At 41.8% G+C, this 18328-nt stretch overlaps 1 protein-coding gene across 1 annotated transcript in view; it reads left to right on the top strand.

Annotated features, from left to right (window-relative positions):
- ndrg2 (NDRG family member 2) overlaps positions 1–18328 on the top strand; it is a 41079-nt gene that overhangs the window by 18054 nt on the left and 4697 nt on the right. Inside the window, exons 2-5 of the mRNA XM_084712359.1 lie at positions 14313–14392; positions 16946–16987; positions 17205–17310; positions 17973–18093. Coding sequence (XP_084568485.1) covers positions 14321–14392; positions 16946–16987; positions 17205–17310; positions 17973–18093 — 341 coding nt within the window. The 5' untranslated portion in view covers positions 14313–14320. The remainder of the gene's footprint in view (positions 1–14312; positions 14393–16945; positions 16988–17204; positions 17311–17972; positions 18094–18328) is intronic.

Consider the following 18328-nt stretch of genomic DNA (forward strand, 5'->3'; position numbering starts at 1 on the left):
AATGGTCACAGTTATGTTAGGCACAGGCACAAACACTGCTTGGTTAGAGTTAGGAAAAGACTGTGGTTTGGGTTAAAATAACTATGTCCCGTATGTTAAACAATGGAAGTGATGCGTCACATACATAACAAAGGTTAAAGTTACTCAAAACTGTAAATAAGTCTGTTTATTTTTTGTTTCACTTACGACTCAAACCCCGGTCTCGATCCCCTGCACCTCCTCAAAATATGACTTTTGATTTTTAGCACTCCTTGTACTTTTGCTGCCATGTTCATCATTATCCCTAGGGTGCGCCACATAACATTACATGAGCATATCAGTCGAAATAAGCTGCTAGCACTTTCAACCAACATGCACGTTTTACTGGTGAGGACAGGGTGTCTCGTCATGAAGACCTTTCTGATGATGCGGTGGATCATCTGCTGTTTTAGTGAATAACCTTTATCAAAGAGCACCTTTCTCACCTCTCGAGACAGACAGAGACTCGATGTCTGAGTGGAGGTGATATCATGATGGAGGGAATAATAGGCTTCCTGAAAATGAAAAGGAGAACTGAGCTGAGCCGCTGAGCGATGGACGAGAGCGGATTTGAGTAGACAAGAGGCCAAAGTGATCTGCTGAGAGACAGAGAGAGAAAACGGGCTTTTTTTCCTAAGCTGCTCTTTCATTTGTGTGTGCGTGGTTTGGAGAGCCAAGGTGATCCACGTATGCCCATCCAACGGCGTGGGAAGCAGCAGGGGAGATTTAAAGGGGGACTGAGCAAAGGCTTTGGCTCAGAGAGGCGACGAGGGGAGCTTTGGCCCTTCTCTGGGTCTCCATGGCGGCTGCTGTTGTGCCTCCTTTCTCTGTAGACATTCGTCGCTCATTTTTCTCTCCCTGTTTCTCTTCTCAGACTGTGTTTTGTCCAGCAGACTTAGCAACAGACCCCCCTCAAAAAAAACTGATGCCCAAACTAACTGTGGGTCAGCAGTTATTGATGTGAGCTGCAGTTTGTTTTATTTATTTATTGCTGCAGAAAAACAACTACCTGAGAGATAAAATGAGGTGTTTCTTGTTGACATCAACTGAATTGTCCACCAAACACTTAATCCACAAGTAATACTCATAAAAAAATACCTCTGTTAGGCCTCTCAGGCTGCCACATACAGCATCACCCTGAAATATATTGATCATTTCTGTTTCTTATAAGATAAGATGAATTCTTATTGATCTCCGAGTGAACAGCAGAAGTACAGCTGAATAAGAAATGAAGCATAATAAAAATCAAATAAAAAACAAAATCAATATGCAACAATGAAAACAAATGTTAGGTTTTGGAAACATATTAACCAGCAGAGTACATGCAGATTTGCAGCTAGTTATAGTTTACTGCATATATAAGGTGTTGAAATGTAATTTTAGCTGCATCCCGAGGCTGCAAACGTGCAAATTGTAATAGTTAATTGAAGAGGAATAGATGGAGCAGCAGTGTCCAAACTTCTCAGTTTCAACATTGTCATTAGCTGCGACCAGCTGCTCTGTAGGTCGCTCCGTCCGTCCATCCATCTGTTGGTCCGTCCATTCACAAGAATTCCCCAGCCTTTGGCAGCCACAGTTTATACCCATTTCAGGGGACACATATTCAAAAAAAGGGAACTCCTCCCATAGTCATCTATCAAATCTAAAGTTACATATAATAAACTGTATACAATATGTCATGTTTTTGGATTAATATAACTGCAGCTTTACTGTGTATGTTGCATTCCCCTGCTGTTGATGTTTAAGGTTTTAAAAAACTCAAAAAATAACCATAATTATAACACTCAGATGACCACCTTTAGGTCCCTGGACTCACACCTACACCTACATTGAAAGTCTATCAAAATCACTGCAGAGGTGTAATAGTTTTTGCAATAACTGCAATAATTTGTGCTCTACTTTACATATAACAAAGTAGAGCATGAATTATTGAATGAATATGGGGAAATTATGTAATTTGCTTGTGCGCCCATTAGTGAAATCATCCGTATAGATGTTAACAAAGAATTGTGGGCACTTTATTGGAGCATTTAAAGATAATTTATTCAGTTTCGTAGACATAAACACCACTAAGACTGAATGTTGATGTTGATGAAAAATCAGTGATAGCTAAATTATTTGTTGCCAAAGCCTGCAGACAGATGAGGTGGTAGAAAATGGCAGTCACATGACCAAAATAGTGCATTAAACAGCATTGATACGGGTCTCATGTAACTGACCCACTATACTTAATCTGCTCTGTCTCCCTTACATTCACATACGCTCTCTCCTCCACATTCCTGATGCTGTAACATTTTAATCGGCCTAACTCCCTCCATCATCCATCTTTCTTTATCTCTGCCTCTGCCTCTCTCTGAGTCGGTGTGTTTTAGAGCGTGTAATAACTGTTAAACTGCACAGGAGGCACCGTCTGTCACCATCAGACAGAGAAACACAGAGATGGAGAGAAAAAAGACGGATTTGCATGAAGAGCAAGAATTGAGGCTGAAAACCAGGGAAGAGAAGGCAGCTCCTAACTGAGAAACGGGGGGGAAGAAATTAAAAAGCACGCCTTGCCTTGACTCTATTTTCACATTTCAGCTGTCAGACAACAGTTGTTCAGCTCATCTGTTGCAGTCAACAGGTTCCATGTCTCAGATTTCAGGCTGCGGCAGATAATTGCTCCTGCTAAATTAATCCAAGCTTGTTTTATTCACATTCATAATCAAGCACAGCGATGGCTTTTCAGCCGATCACCGGTAGCAGGCCGTCTCATTCCAACATGTCACAATCTGTTTTCGTCAATCCTTCCTGTCATTCCACCCCCACCCCTCCTCTTTTTTTCCTCCTCATCCTCCTCTCTCCCGCTCTGTCACGCTGACTCCATCTCTTCATCCCCTGATGCGACGCAATGTCACCACACAGTAAGTCTGGATTCAGGCTGCCAACAGCCACTCTCGACTCTCCACAAGCTGATTTGAGCTACGTAAGACCGTGAGCTGCGGGTCAGGTGATGATTTGCTGAACAGACAGAGCAGGATGGGCTGCTGCTGCTGCCGGATGATGATACTCCAGCGTTTGACTCAAGCTGATGATTTAGTGCTGTTCAACACAGAAGGTTGTGGTTGTGGTCATATGAAGGTGAATTAATTATCTTTTCCAAGATAATTAATGTTCCTGACAGGTGTGGCATATAGAGATGTTGATTAAACAGCAGGATTGTTGCACAGGTCTGCCTCAGACTGGTCACAATAAAACGACGCTCTAAAATGAGCAGTTTTATCCTGGAAAAAGGCACTGGACTATGGCTGTTTCTCTTTTTCATCAGGGGATCTTTGTACCTTTCTTGGAAGAATCTCCTGGTTGGGTTCGAGATATAACCTTTGAAATTAAAATAAAAAAGTATTCTCAATGGAACACCCCAGGTGGGTTCTTGATAAAACCTCTGTAATATAAAAGGGTTCTTGGTGGAACCCCCCTGGATGGGTTCTAGATAAAACCTTTGTAATAAAAAAGGGTTCTTGTGCTAGAGCAGCAGGTGCAGGTGCATGCGCTTCATGCATGCATGCAACAACTTACCGTGGCATGTGCAGGAAGCGAGCACTGGCCAGCAGGCACCAGCTGTGTGTGTGTGTTTGTGTGTGAGCCTCTGACAGCATGGCTGTTTCTGTTTTGTCCATCTCTGCTCTCTGTACGTTCACAAAGCAGCTTTGGACCACATGTCTCTTGTGGTCATGAACAGAGAGACTAATTGGTGTACAGTAAACAGACTCTGCAGGTCACTGCTGCAGACACGCTGAGAAGCAAGACGGAAAATAAATCTGCTTTTTAATCCCAAAAGTTTGACTCATAAACTCTGAGCTTTACTCCTGGCAGTAGAGGAGTCGACATCAGAGCAAAATCTTTAGCTAGAAGCTCCAGCCTGACCCTGGCTCTCTCCCCCAAAGCTCCCCGGCTCTCAGGAGCTGCCTGTCGGCTGTGTGCCTCCGGTCCACCCCAGTCCTCTCCACACAACACTCGGCACAACTGAAGGTCAAGTCAAAAGTAACCGAGTGAGCAGACAGACTCCTGGTCTGAGCAAGACTCTCTCTTCCTTTTTTTGAGTTGCTTTCTAGGTTAGGCAGTAGTTGCCAATGCTGGTATAGCAATTTTTCCTGCATCGAGCCAACAGGAACGCCTGGTCTCTGAGATGACCTGTGATTGGTTTAAGTCTACCATCACGGTCCAGACATCCACCCACAGACTCATCCCAGTATTGGTGATGTTTTAGCGGTGCTTTACGCCATGAAGGTGGTGACTGACTGATGCATGTTTTCTTCCCAGTGTTTTTACCATAGCTGTGCTGTGCTGCTGAGATCATCCTGTACTGTAAACCTGTCCTGTGTGCTCAGCTCCACAGATAGGAGATACAAACGCTGATAGTTACTGCAGTCGGCACTCCCTGTACATGCCAGACTACCACCTGCATGCCAAAAATGCTTAAGATACCATTTGGGCGCAAAAACAAATGTTTGATTTGCAGAGGAAGGTGTTTGCATCAGTGCAATGAACTGTGATCATTTAAAGATTTCGTTCACTGGATAAGCCAAAAATCAGCATTCCTATGTGGTCATTTATCTGTAACAGGTTCTCAACTGAAATGCCAGACAGTGTATGGCATCAGCTTACATATGAATATTGCAATATAAGATTACTTTTATTATGATTGAAGATTTCATTCAGATTGCCAACCCCTAGAGCCAACTTTCAAGACTTTCCTTATAGCTCCTGTGATCTTCTTTCTGTCAGTAGATTTCATCATTTTCCTCCCCACTGCTTTTGAAACGTAACTCAACAGAATACATATTATCAGAAGGGAAGGTCGGTGTGGAAATGAGGCCAAGAACTTTGTGAACTTTGTGAACAAACTGAACAAAACTGGAACAGCAAAAACTGAAGCTGTTTTTGTGTTAGAATTAGGGCCTTCTCTGCTACTTTTCAACATCGCATTGACCCTCCGAGGTGCTCAGTGTTTTTCTATAGGAAACTTGAGCGGGGCCAGACAGATCAGAGCTGAAAAGGCTGTTATGAGACATGAAGTCAGCCAACAGCAGATTTCTATATATGAGACACTGCAAGAGGAAAAAGCATCTTCAGCTGGTGCCAGCAGACTCTGCTGCCAGCACCATGATAGATATCACAGTCTGTGTTCCTGCCATCACAAAGAGCCATTTGTTAGCACACCCTTAGAAACAAGGGTTCCAAAAAGCTCCTCCCTGGAGGGCTAAGGTTCTACCCAGACCCGAAGAATCCCCTGTTAAAGGAAGGCTTTGTCAATTTTTTTGTAAGGTTCCATTAAGAACTATTTTCATCCAAAAGGCCCTCTCTGAAAGAGAGTTCTTTAAGGATTGTTGAAACTTTTTTCGTCAAGCGTTTTTGTCAAAGTTTCTTTGTAGCATAAAATAAAAGGGTTCTCAGCAGAACCCCCTGTGTGGGTGCTAGGGAGATGAGATACAATCTCGAGAATATAAAAGGGCTCTTGGTAGAATCCCCTGGGTGAGTTCTAGACAAAACCTGTGGAGCCAAAAATAGTTCTTTTATGCGGACAAGTTGAAGAACCCTTTATGGTTCTAGCTAGTAGGTTTATCTCTAAGAGTGTACAGCTCTTGCAGATTGATGGAAAAGTACAATAAACATACACAGAAATCAGAGGGCTTGAACTTTAAATTGCACCTGTGTTGTGTTGTGTTGTATTTTTCTTTAATCAGCCTCTAGATTGTTGTTCACAGAGCTGATATAATAAACTAATAACTGATTTCCTGCTAACAAGCAGGAAAACCGTCCTCTCTCTGTCTCCATCTGCCCTCTTCCTCTTTTTTTTTAATCTCGTTCTCACAGTTCTGCACTCTTCCCCGTCCCTCTCCGTCCATCTTTTGTCACGCTGCTGACTTTTCATTCGCCTCTCTCTCTCTCTCTCTGGATTTCTGCTAGTCATCGCTCCTCATCCTCGCTCTCACTGCGGGTCTTTGTCTCATTCCTGCCATCCTCTTTCTGTCTCTCCCTCTTTCTTTTTCTCCACCCAACAGCGAGTGAAAAGGGAAAACGGGCAAACAGTTCAGCTGGCAGACTCCTTTCTTTCATTTGCTGTGTGCTGCCTGCCAGTATTTGCAGCTCTGAACAATGCGGTTCGCCCAGACACTCAGATACACACACACAGACGTATAAACAGGGAGCTAAAGTAGGGCACTGAGCATTAAGGTCACCTATATTGAGAATGTAGGCTGATGGCTGAAATGCCAAAAGGTTAATTTGGTGGCGTTCGGGTGTGACTTGATACCTGATATATGTTCATTCCTTCTTGTGGGTTTTTTTAACCTCTTCAAACTATGTGACATTATTTAAAAAACACAGTTGTTTGGGATTAGTGGGCTACAGTATGTGCTGTGCAAATGTCATGTCCCGGGTTACAGTCTAACCAAGGACAGCTTCCCGTGGTATTGTGTCTTGACCAGCCCTGTCTCCTGGAAGTTACACTTATATTCAACATATTTGTAACCTGTGATGATCAATGCCAGAATAAACCAATAATAATAAAATCAATATGCCAACTCTCTGTATTTAAAAGTTGACTCGATTCAGTGGACACATTTTGGTCAAAAGCAATTAAAGTTCCATTCCCAAAACACATAAAAGTTCAATGGGGAAAGTGTTTTGCAAACGAAAGTCACAGGAGATTTACATTTTTCACCTGACAGTAGTGAAATATGAAAGGATGTAATTACTTCCATCAGACACACATTACCCTGCTGACACACAAACACACACAGGAGAGAGACCCAGGTGTTGAGGACATTGAGACTCTCAGGACCGAATCTGTTCTCTGTCCTGAAGCAAATCATGTTAGTCTGCAGTATTTCACCACTGTCACACCTGGGTACCCCAGTGTCACTTTTATATGCCCACCGCAGTGATGTGCAGCTCTGCCTCAGGTCTGCATTCAGACTGTCTGCTGAGGTCGAATTTTCTTTTTACAAGTCAGCACTGTGATATATGGACGGTATACACCCAGAAATGAACAATTGTAATAGAAAGTCTGGCTTTTCAATGCATGCTTCTTAAAGCACTGCAGAACCGGAGCTCAGTCACAAATGGATATTGGCCTTGGGGAGTCGTATCTCTCTTTAGTCACTAGAACCGACAATGAATGTCCTGTGAAACATTGAGGTTTAGGGTGCTTTCATAACTAAAAACCTGCACCAAGGTTCCAACCAAGGTGCAGTTTTTTGTCATGTTTTCTGGGGCTTTTTTGCCTTTATTATGGTAGGACAGCTGTTCCAATGTGTTCCCATCCCTACAATGAAAACGACTATGTGTAATGTGAAAGATGTTGCCCGTAATCACAACAAACCCACAGACAATTTTATCACCCAGCTCAGTTCAATTTAGGATTTTAGCATCTTTAAGCTAATCATTTGGGCTTTACAGCCAGCAACTTGTCAGTATCGTCTTTTTTTTTTTTTTTAGCAACCAAATGAAAACTTTTGGCTAACAAGTTTGTGATTTGTAGTAATTTATTCAGCAGAAACTGCAGAATATCCTCATATAGACCTATCAAGCTACTAAAACATGAGGATTTGCTATTTTTCTCAGCTTTTTATTGTTATAAATTGAATATATTTGTGTTTTGGGTTGCTGATCAGGCAGAAGAATCCTTCCAATCTGGGGCATTGTGACTGGCATTTTTCAGATGAGACGAAACGAGCAGAAATCCTTAATTGAATAAATAGAAATTGAAATTGAAAGTAATCATCATATACATCCTCATTCTATGCCAAAAGTTCTTGTGTTTTTCCATACTTTATATGTTAATATTGTGTGTTTAAGCTTTGATACATTGTGTTTTTTCTTATTAAAGCTGAAAGAGTCTATTAAAAAAGAATTTAGATTCCTGGCGGATCAGGTTGAAGAGAAATACTACAGAGATCATGTTGCCCTTCAAACATCAACATGGAGAAATAACAGAGTACTATTATTGTACATAGAGGAGCATATAAATACATTTACTCTGCAGTCAAGTCAGGACATGCCAGGCCTATAAAAGACGGCGGGGGACTGGCTGTGGCACAGTCCTACAGTATCAAAGAGAGGCTGACAGTCAGCCAGAGAGGTCAGATTTAAGGCTGCATGTCAACAAACAGCTGCTGGAGTGTTTTTGAGCAAAATACTGAAGTCACGCCAGATCTAGATGTGCTGTAGGAGCCTGACTAGCAGCCTTGGTGTCAAGATGAGAAAACAAAAGAGCAGTGATGGAGAAGTGAGTCAGATCACAATTAATCACACTGTAGTCATAATCTTTCAGAGTTAATTGGCGTGTTTGGTGTTTTGTGGTGTTAAATACTGCAAAAAACTGCAAAAATTTCCTCTGATTATTTAGGATTTTCATGTTTTCTGTCTTAAAAAAGTAGCCTAGATCATTTCAAACTCAGGATTGTACACTTAATCTATCTTTTGTGATTGGAAAATATTTCAAGAGCACAAATTACAAGCTTATAAACCTTCGTCTCAGTCAATTTAATGCTCAGTGAAGTGAAAATGTATGTCAAGAGTGTGTGTGTGCATGGAAATCCAGTGCAAGTGCCTCCATAAGCGTTGGTGCCTGCGCCCTGCGTTTGCATCGGTGCATGTGTGAATGTGCCACAGTTGCTGAGGGCATATTAACTGCAGTGAAGCCACCAAAGTTGTTGGCAGAGCTACAGTCCAGAAACAGGCTTGATAAGCCGGCTGGTGACGGAGGAGACGGGGGCAGAGGCGGTGAGGAAGAGACAACAGTCAAACTCAGAAGATTTAGTATTTGTCTCAGCCATCATCTTGAGTTTTTAAGAAACCATGATGGGAATTTGACACCATTTTTAAAGATTTTTACAGATTTTGTATTTGACACAACCAGTTTCTAAGCGTCATTCTTTTATTTATTTATTTATTTGTTATGTTTACATTAGTAATGATCAAAAATTAACTTTGCTAACACATCAAGCAAGCCAGCTAATATCACTGTCAAGTCCAACAGCAGAAAGGCCAGTTTGGCATCTGTTTTTCAGCCTTTTATTTCACAATGCTCTCGCCTCCGTCTAAAAGCCAGTCGGACATTTACTTTTGTTCACCCTCTCTTTGCTCTGCCGTGATGTCTGTAAAGGCAGCTGAGCCGGGTTACTTTGCCCGCTCGCCCGGCTCTATTTCTGTCACGACACCGCTGCTGCTCTCTGCCAGACTGAGATTTAAATCTCTTGATAAACACAAACGTGATTTTAAAAAAGATGATCCCATACAACTGAATGCAAAGAAGAGACACTGCAGACTTCAAGGGAGATTCAAATAGCATTGCAGTGAGGAGACAGAGCTTGGTATATGCAGACTGAACGAGTGTCAAGTGTTTATATGGACATAGATGATTTGGTGGTACATGTGAAATAAGTGATGAAGTCAAGAAGTCCATGCTTGCCTGAAGTACAGCCAGGCTCCATTCAATGGATTAATTGATAATGAAATAGTTAGTTGCCGCACTAAAATGGATTTGGCCAGATATCTGTGGGCCCAGAGGTCACTTGATTAAATGTTGGGTGTAATCTGGCTGCAGGATTTCCGCCATTACACGATTAATTTTGAGTTTGTTTTTTCGGTCCTGTGCTGATTGGAAAGTTCAATAACCGGACTGGACCAACAATAACATTCTGTTTTCTCTCAAAGCTGAACCCTGAAGTAGACGAACAATAGAAAAAACTGGGAGATTCCACTCTGAGAAATAAAAGTGCTCACCAGAACCATGTAGGGTTATTTGACTTGTCCTATATGGACCTGGGAGAACCTTTTGTAAAGATTCCACCAGCCATCTGTTAAAGGATTCATGCAAGCCCCCCTATAAGAGGTTCTACAGAGAACCCTTCAATGGTTTAATGAATCCACCCAGAACCCTGTCTGGGGGTTCTAGTCAGAACCCTTCCATCCTTTTGTTTTCTCCTGTTTACAGCTATGTTAAGATGTATGGTTCCATAAGGGTGCTATCATGAACTCACCCAGGTGTTAGTGCTGAGAACCTTTTTATTTTACAAGGGCTTTATCTAGAACCCACGCAGGGGGTTCTACTGAGAACTCATTTGAAGTCCAAGGGTTTCTTAATGGTCATGCAGAATTCACAGGGATTGGTTTGTCATAATTGTTGCAATCACAACATGGCAACTATCTGCAGGGTCTGGATATTGTTTTAATGTGAGAGAGGCAGAATTTACTTGTTGTGCGTTGAAATAAAGGTAGAGAGAGAGACAAAAAGGATGGATAAGATGATGGAGACAAATGACAGAGATGGACAGCGAAGAATACAATGTGGAGGGAGGACAGGAGAAATGGATGACACACAATGGAAGCTGTGTTGTGAGTGCATGTATGTGTGTGTTGGTATGGGTGGGGGTTGCTTTGGTGACTAATCATTTCCGTTTGAGACCCAGAGAGACACGGGCCCCCTGGGGCAGCAGTTCATTTTCTGATGAGTGCACACACGCACGTAAAGCGCGCGCACACACACACACTCTTGCTTCACTCCCCCCTCTGATGTAATCCTGTGATGCCAAATCTGCAGATAGAATACAGTCATCGGTTTATGAGAGCATGAATTGTGCAGGGGCTCACTCACTCACACACTCACACACACACACACACACGCACAAAGGAAGTGATGTCAAAAACTCCCTTGTTTCAACTTTAAATGTCAGATCAGGCCAAATGCTGTCAGTTCGACATAATAACAACCTGTGCCTGCTCACTTACTCCCAGTATTTCCTTTTATTTTCTGAAAATAAATCTCAGCGTGGGAGATTTTACAAAGTAATACTTTGATTGGATGTATTGCTGATGCAGGAAGAGATCTGATGTTTCTTATTGTGCATAGCCTACACAAACATGCAAAGAAAACAATGACACAAATGAAACAAAGCAACATTTTAGAGGATATTCTTATAAAAAAAAAAAAAGGTTGCTAAATTAGACTCTTCTCATCCACATTGACTGGAAAGGAAACACAAATGTCAAGGACATCTTTGGTCGAGTTTGACCAAAGAAAGTACGTTGAAAGTTCATGGAACTTTGTAAAAATAGAACCAGGGCGAGCATTTATTCAAACAAGTGACAGGTCCCTTGGCCTGCTGGCTGACACATGGAGCAGAGTAGGACATCTTCACTGGGAAAAACTGAAACAATCTGATGTTCGCTCCTTTGCGTTGCTGCCAGTTAAGAAAGCAGTGTCACCTAGTGGTTTCACAGTTTAACTTGACTTGGTTTCCAAGAGAAAATTTGTCTAACTAGCTTTGTGCTCACTAGCAAAAATAAAGCAGAAACATTCAGCCATGGTGAGTCCTCTGCACTACACACAGTATGGTTGTCAAAAGAATTGATATTTCACTACTTTTTAAATACCACATGTTCAGAATGATATCACACCTGTTATATAGTATCAGAAGAACCAAAGCTATGAAGAAAAAGATCATTCAAGACCTCAGTTCAGTTCAGTCTTTATTGTCCTTTATTGTCCTCTGGTTTGGAGGCATTTTGGATGACTATGTATTCCAGCTTTCAGTGATGTATTGTTTTAATTCAGGCTGGGTTGTGATTAAAAAGTCATGATATCATATTGCAATGAGGAAATAAAGTAGGGCATAGTCTCATTTTTTCTGCAAGTGGTAACGCCTGAGCTTTCCAGCAGCATAACATCTGAGTATATTCCTTTCTTATTTGAATGACAAAGTCACCTTAAAAATATGAACGTCTCAAGTTTGTACACCAAAGTCTTTTTACACATCTCAGGGAGTTCTAGTGCATATTTTAAAAAAGTCTAAAGCCTTCTGTGGCACCAGGGGGAACACTCAACAAAATTATGATAAGTTTGGGGGTTTTTTTGGCAAAGGTTGGGTCTGAACTACATGTGTGAAAATGTGAAAAATCTGGGTGTGTGGAACTAGAAAGAAGGGAACTTATTAGACCTTGAGGTCAGTAGTCTGATGCTGCATTAGCCGCAACTAGCGTAACACACCAGAATCTCTCCAGATGGTGGAGTTGTGGATATTTTAGGCACTAGATTTTGATGCAGAAGAACAGGGTGTACATGACACAATAAGATGACAGACCTGAAACTGACCAATGACTAACCCACCAGTTGAAATTACCAACTGGGACCTCGGAAGGTCCAACCTCTCAGTTCAATTGGAACACATCATAATTCTTTGTTCTCCACGGCTGTCAAAATTCTTATCTCTGCTGTATAAGTTGAGGAATTAACAGAGGTGGAGCAGCACGTCTGCAGTCGTAAACGAGTTTGAATTCCCAGACCTGTGGAGAGATCAATGTGGCAAGATCAAATTAACTTACCTCCAACTCTCTGAACAACCACCTTTGTGATGCCCTTGGGCGCAGCATTTCACTCCCACTTGCTCCGGTGCTCTCACACTAACACACACTCAGGCCATAAAGGAGTCTGAAAATAAGCTGCATGCTCGACTAACCTTCCTCAGATAAAAGTAATGTCATACAAAGTCTTTTTTTTTTCCCTTCACTTCATCTTTCTCAGCCACTTACTTGTCACAGTCAGTCCTCCCTTCAGGCGGTTGTCATTTCTCGCAGCCACGTCACTTTCCTGTTTCACTCACCTTCATCTGTCTCTGCTTTTATTCTACCTTATATCATATTTTGTCTTTACCCATTAATTGGAAAGCAAAGTCATGTTTGCTTTTGGGTATTTACATGTTTCCTGTAAAAACAGGCACCAAGGGAGTAGTCAATAGCGCTGAATGAGTGTTAACACTGAACACCCCCAGCCATTCAGCTACAGACAGCAGTGTATTAACCTGGCTAACTCATCCTGGACTGGGAGCTCCCAGTGAACAAAGCGAGACTGGGACTGAACACAGCCTCCGAGTTTTTAGTTCGAAGGGTCAATCTCATGTTGAGATCAGGGTATCTGCGGATCTAGCAATGCATCCAGGGAAAAATACAGAGACATTGTATTGGGCTGTCACACACAGGTCAGGAACACAACCTCTCATTGGTCAGACTCAAGCCAATGCATCTTGGGATTGACAGTGGGCAGCTAACAACATGCTGTTTTCAAGACAGAAAAATAACTACAGACCACTTTCAGCGTTGGATTGATCATTATGGATTTATTTGATCACAAAAGATGCTGCAGTTCAAGGCTGGATTACAAAGCTTCTGAATGGGACATGATCTCATTAACATTTTAAAGGTACAATGCTAGCGTTAGCCTTTCCTGCTCAGTTTACAACAAGGATAACGTTTTTGCAGCAGGTGGGGAGTAACAGACAAGACATTTCTTAGTCTTGAAGATCTGCAGCATTATATTAACTGACACACTGTAACCTGAGGTGTACATTTACTGCCAGTGTGACAGCTTTCTGCTCCACTGTGGGCAACACATAAAGTTGAAGCTGAGCAGCTGGAGGACATCAGGGGGAAAACCAGAATGCATTTTTTCCATAAAATATGATCCACTTTACATTTTGTTTGGCACAGACCCCAGTGAATGTCACATCATTATGACTTTAATTGTTTTGTTCAGTGAAAATAAAAATTGTGATGCAAAAATGAAGATTCACACTTATCATGAATCATATCACAACTGCAATATCTGTCAAAATAATCGCAGTGTTTTTTTGTTTTTTGTTTTTTTTATAACCTAATTGGATTTTCCATAATTTTGGTACAAAAATACAGAGACATTGTATATTTTTTGACATATATTGTTAAATAGGTGCACAGTATGCCTGAGGACGTGATCTAAAAGGATTAAAAAGACATTTTAAGTTTGCTTTCTTTTATCTCATTTTTACTGTCATATTTTATTGATAATTTGTAAAATACTATGAAAACTGTCTCGTGTGTTTTATAACATTTGTCTATTTTTTGTGTAAATGTGTCCATCTCTCCTAGCTCTGTCTTTTTCTGTCCCACAATCCTTTTCTGTTCATCTCTGCTGGCACTAATTACTAATTAACTTTCATAATGTCCCACAGCTCAAACAGAGTCCCAGAGGAAAACTTACAGTATTTAATCACTGTGTGTGCGAGCATATGCCCACATGTGTCAGCCTCTGTGTGTGTGTGTGTGTGTGTGTGTGTGTGTGTGTGTGTGTGTGTGTGTGTGTGTGTGTGTGTTTAGCACATCTGTACCCACGTCACAGTGTGTAATGTTTTCTTATAGAGATGACAGTAAAAAATAAGATGTTACCGTACAGAGAACAGATTTTCATGCTCTGCTCTCTTCTACCTGAACAGGAGGTGACACCATGACAACAGAAATGCAGGAGATCGCCATCACGGAGGACAAGCCTTTACTCACGGGTCAGGCTGACACCAAGGTCAGAGTCACACACACACACATATACACACACACATGCATGCAAATACACACATGTATGCTGACTTTAACGTTATCCAAGCATTGAGGAACAGACACGAGCACACATAAGCACATTATCTGCATGGTTGTCAGTGTGTTCATAATCTGAAACCACAGATAAATGGCAGAATGTGTGTGTGTGTGCGTGTGTGTGTCTGTGTGTGTCCTAGGATACAGAAAAGCAACGGCTGGTGTGTGTGTGTGTGTGTGTGTGTGCACTTGAGTCTGAGCAGAGCCTACATGTGACAACATGTGTCTCAAACACATGTGTGCCTGACTCTGTGTGTGTGCGTGTGTGTGTGTCGGTGCACAGCTGCAGCACTGGCTCAGATCTGCCGGGTTGACGTCAAAGCCCTGAGGGAGCGCGAGCAGCTCCTCTGCTCTGCTGCGCTGATGTTGCCGTGCAGATGCAACGCTGCAGAGCTGAACAGAGCGGTTCATCGCTCACTGCTGGCACCTGCTGGACAAACAGAGAAATACAACACTGAAACAAGAACAACACACTTAGAGAGGGACAAAAGCACAGGGTTTATGTGACATCCAATGAGTGAGCAGCAGTGGAGGCCAGTGACTCAGAGGCCAATTATCTCTACTTTCTTATGTTAAATGAAAAAGTGAGCAGATAAACAAAGGCTTACAAGATTTCAACAACATAATTTCATTCAATTCTATTATTACTAGAGTAACCATATGTATTTAAAGGGATAGTTTGGATTATTTGAAGTGGATTTTAATGAGGCACATATCCATAGTCAGTGTATTACCTACAGTAGATATGTCCCTTAGGAGAAGCAGAGAGGGACACCAGTATGAAAGCTAAACAATGTACTGCTGTGGACACGGTCAACAGCAAAATGTACTTTAGCCACATAAAAAAAGACAATACCAGTGTCAGTGTACGCTATATATTATTTATAACACAAATATTGTTCTCTCCCACTCCACCAAACAGTGATTTTATCTCACAGAATGTGGGAGTTGCTGATCTGTCGTTGCCTCGATTTTACTAATCCAGACATACTGTTCCTTAAGAAAAACTTTAAAGGAAAGGGAAAGTGTCAGTTTTCTTTACAGGGCAGGGCAAAAGCCAGAGAGGCCGTTTATTCATTTATTCATTCATTATTCATTTATTCCATATTCTAGAAGTCTTTCAGTGGAAGTTAAATCGTGAAAATGACTGTCGTGTGTGTAAATAGAGAATGGGAAAAGAAGCGAACCAGAGCGTATGAGTGAATCTGTGACAGTGACAGATACTCGTGTCGATTAAAGATTCATTACTCTCACCTGCAGCCTCCGCTGCAACACGACCCAGGGGGGTGTGAAGGACGATTCTGAGGAGGAAATGTAATAAAGACTGGGAGGTTCTATCTGAACCTCCATCGCTCAGTGTGACCTCCTCCGGCTCCACCCACGTGTGTTTAACATCCGCCCTCCCGTCACTGAACACATGCTAAGCTCTGTGAACTGGTGACCTTTATAATCCACCCAGTGGCCCGTCTCTCCAAAACCTCCAGGATTCATTTCCTCCTCAGCGATGATGATGATGATGATGACGCCCATCTGCACACACCCACCTCCACTTCAACTTCTCAGAGTGCTAATTTCCTAAAAGCCTGTGATGCTACTAATTCATTAGCAGGGTGAATGGATCCAAGGTTGCAAATGAATATCCCATTTAAAACCTCCCACTGACAAGACTTCCTCCACATAATAATCCTCAGAAACCAGAACCAGCGGCTCCTCTGAAGAGCTTCTCTGCCGCTTTATCACCAGTGTAATGCCGCCCATCTTGACTGTGTGGGTGTTAATTAAGGAAGCAAGGCCTCACTTAACATGAAAGGGCTGTGAAAGAACAAAAAAGCTGAGAATTTTCTCTCATACAGTGCATGCTTTGTGTTTTTTATTTATAGCTACACAATAAAAAGACACAATAAAAACGCTCCTTGCACCACTTCGGACTCTTGAAATCAAATTGCACAAAGTGACTCAGATTACAAAATGAGAACAATCTTTTTAGGTTCCATAGTTGTTAGGATGTTGATACAAGGAATTTGTTATCAGTTGTTAGCCATAAGTTGATCAATTGATTAGTTCAGTGGTTCAGTGTGGGCCACAGGCCACTGGTCGTCATGAAATATAAATTTAAAAAAGGTTTTCACTTTCAGTTTTATATGCTTGAAATTATGACAAAATATTTATGATTATATTATTTTGTAAGTAATAAGGATTAATAAAACAAAGCCAGTGGAATTTAATAAAAGTAAGTTTGGGAATGGATGGATTAGTCATTTATTTTTCCTGCAAAAAACATTATTGTCAGCTGATAATAAATGAATAATGAATAAAGCATGTTGTACTGGAGAAGAGCTGTGTGTTTCATGCTCTGTTGGTCAGACAAAACAGGAAAATTTAATATATTCTATCAGTGCCTCTTCAGTCACGTTAAGAAAAAAGAAAGAAATCAAACATGCGCAGTTCTTTCTAATAAGGCTTCTTTCCTTTATTCTCACAGGATGCTGAACTGGCTGCCAGGATACTCCTGGACCAGGGACAGGTAAGATGTGTTGACTGAAGAGGTCAGGAGTTCAAATAAAGGATACAACGGAACCAGGCAGGAATGAAGAACAATGTATTTTATTACTTAAACAGAAGAACGTTCTTTAAGGGACAGATATTTTTGTTTTCACATTGCAAGTATACCAGTGTAATCTCATTCCGAAAGTGTCAGTATCGTTCTTAAAATTTGCTGGACAAACTTTTTGTCCCTGCAGGAGCACAGTATTGAGACCCCACATGGTGTTCTGCACGTGACCCTGCACGGAACACGGACCACCCGCAGGCCTGCGATCCTCACCTTCCATGACGTGGGTCTGGACAGTGAGTAACTCTCTCAGTCCTTCACATGACATGCTTAGAAATAAAGGTGCTAACTAGAACTATGAAAGGTTCTTCAGCTTGTCCCCATAGGAGAACCCATTGGTTCCTGGTAGAGCCGTTTAAAGTTTCACTTGGAACTTTTTCAGAGAGTTCTACTAAGAACATAAATGGTTATACCAAGAGCCATCTGTGAAAGGTTTCACCTAGAACCCCCTATTAAAGGTTCTGCTGAGAATCCTTCTGTGGTGTAATTGTTCCAACCAGAACCCACTCAAAGCGTTCTACCAAAAATGTATCTAGAACCCATCCTGGGGGTTCCCTTTTATATTCTAAGAACAGAGGACCATTTTATATCCAAAGGGTTTTGTCTAGATCACACTGAGGGGGCTCCACAGAGAACCTTTTTATGTTCCATGGGTTTTATCTAGAACCCAGCCAGGGCGTTCTACTGAGAACTTTTTTATATTATGGTGCCAAAAACCCCTGACAAAAGAGTTCCTCAGTAATTTCAACAAACCTTGACAAACCCTTTATTCAAAAAAGCGTTCTTCAGAAGGACCTGGTCGTGCGTAGAACCTCAGCCCTTCAGGAAGAACCCTTTAAGAACCCTTGTCTTTCACTTCGTTTCTCATGATTTGATCTGATCTCTTCCTCTCTGGCAGATAAGAGCTGCTTCTCTCCTCTGTTTAAGTTCGAGGAGATGCAGGAGATCGTCAAGAACTTCACCCTGATTCACGTGGACGCCCCGGGGCAGGAGGAGGGGGCCGCCGCCTACCCCACAGGGTACCACCTCTTCATCATTCTTCATCGTCCTGCAGTAACCTTGATTTCCTTCTCAGAGATGGAAACAATCCTCTGCACTGGGCTTAAAACCTAATCTCTTCCAAAAATACTTAAAATCTCTCACATCTCCCTTCTTTCCGGTCTTTAATACAGTCTTGTCAGAGGTTTAAAGAAAATCTGCTCCTTTTCTCTCTCTCTCTCTTTACGCGCCTCATATTTCTCCCCACTTGCACTT

Source organism: Lutjanus erythropterus, chromosome 23, assembly GCF_056507025.1.
Source record: "Lutjanus erythropterus isolate fLutEry1 chromosome 23, fLutEry1.hap2, whole genome shotgun sequence".
Taxonomy (NCBI): domain Eukaryota; kingdom Metazoa; phylum Chordata; class Actinopteri; order Lutjaniformes; family Lutjanidae; genus Lutjanus; species Lutjanus erythropterus.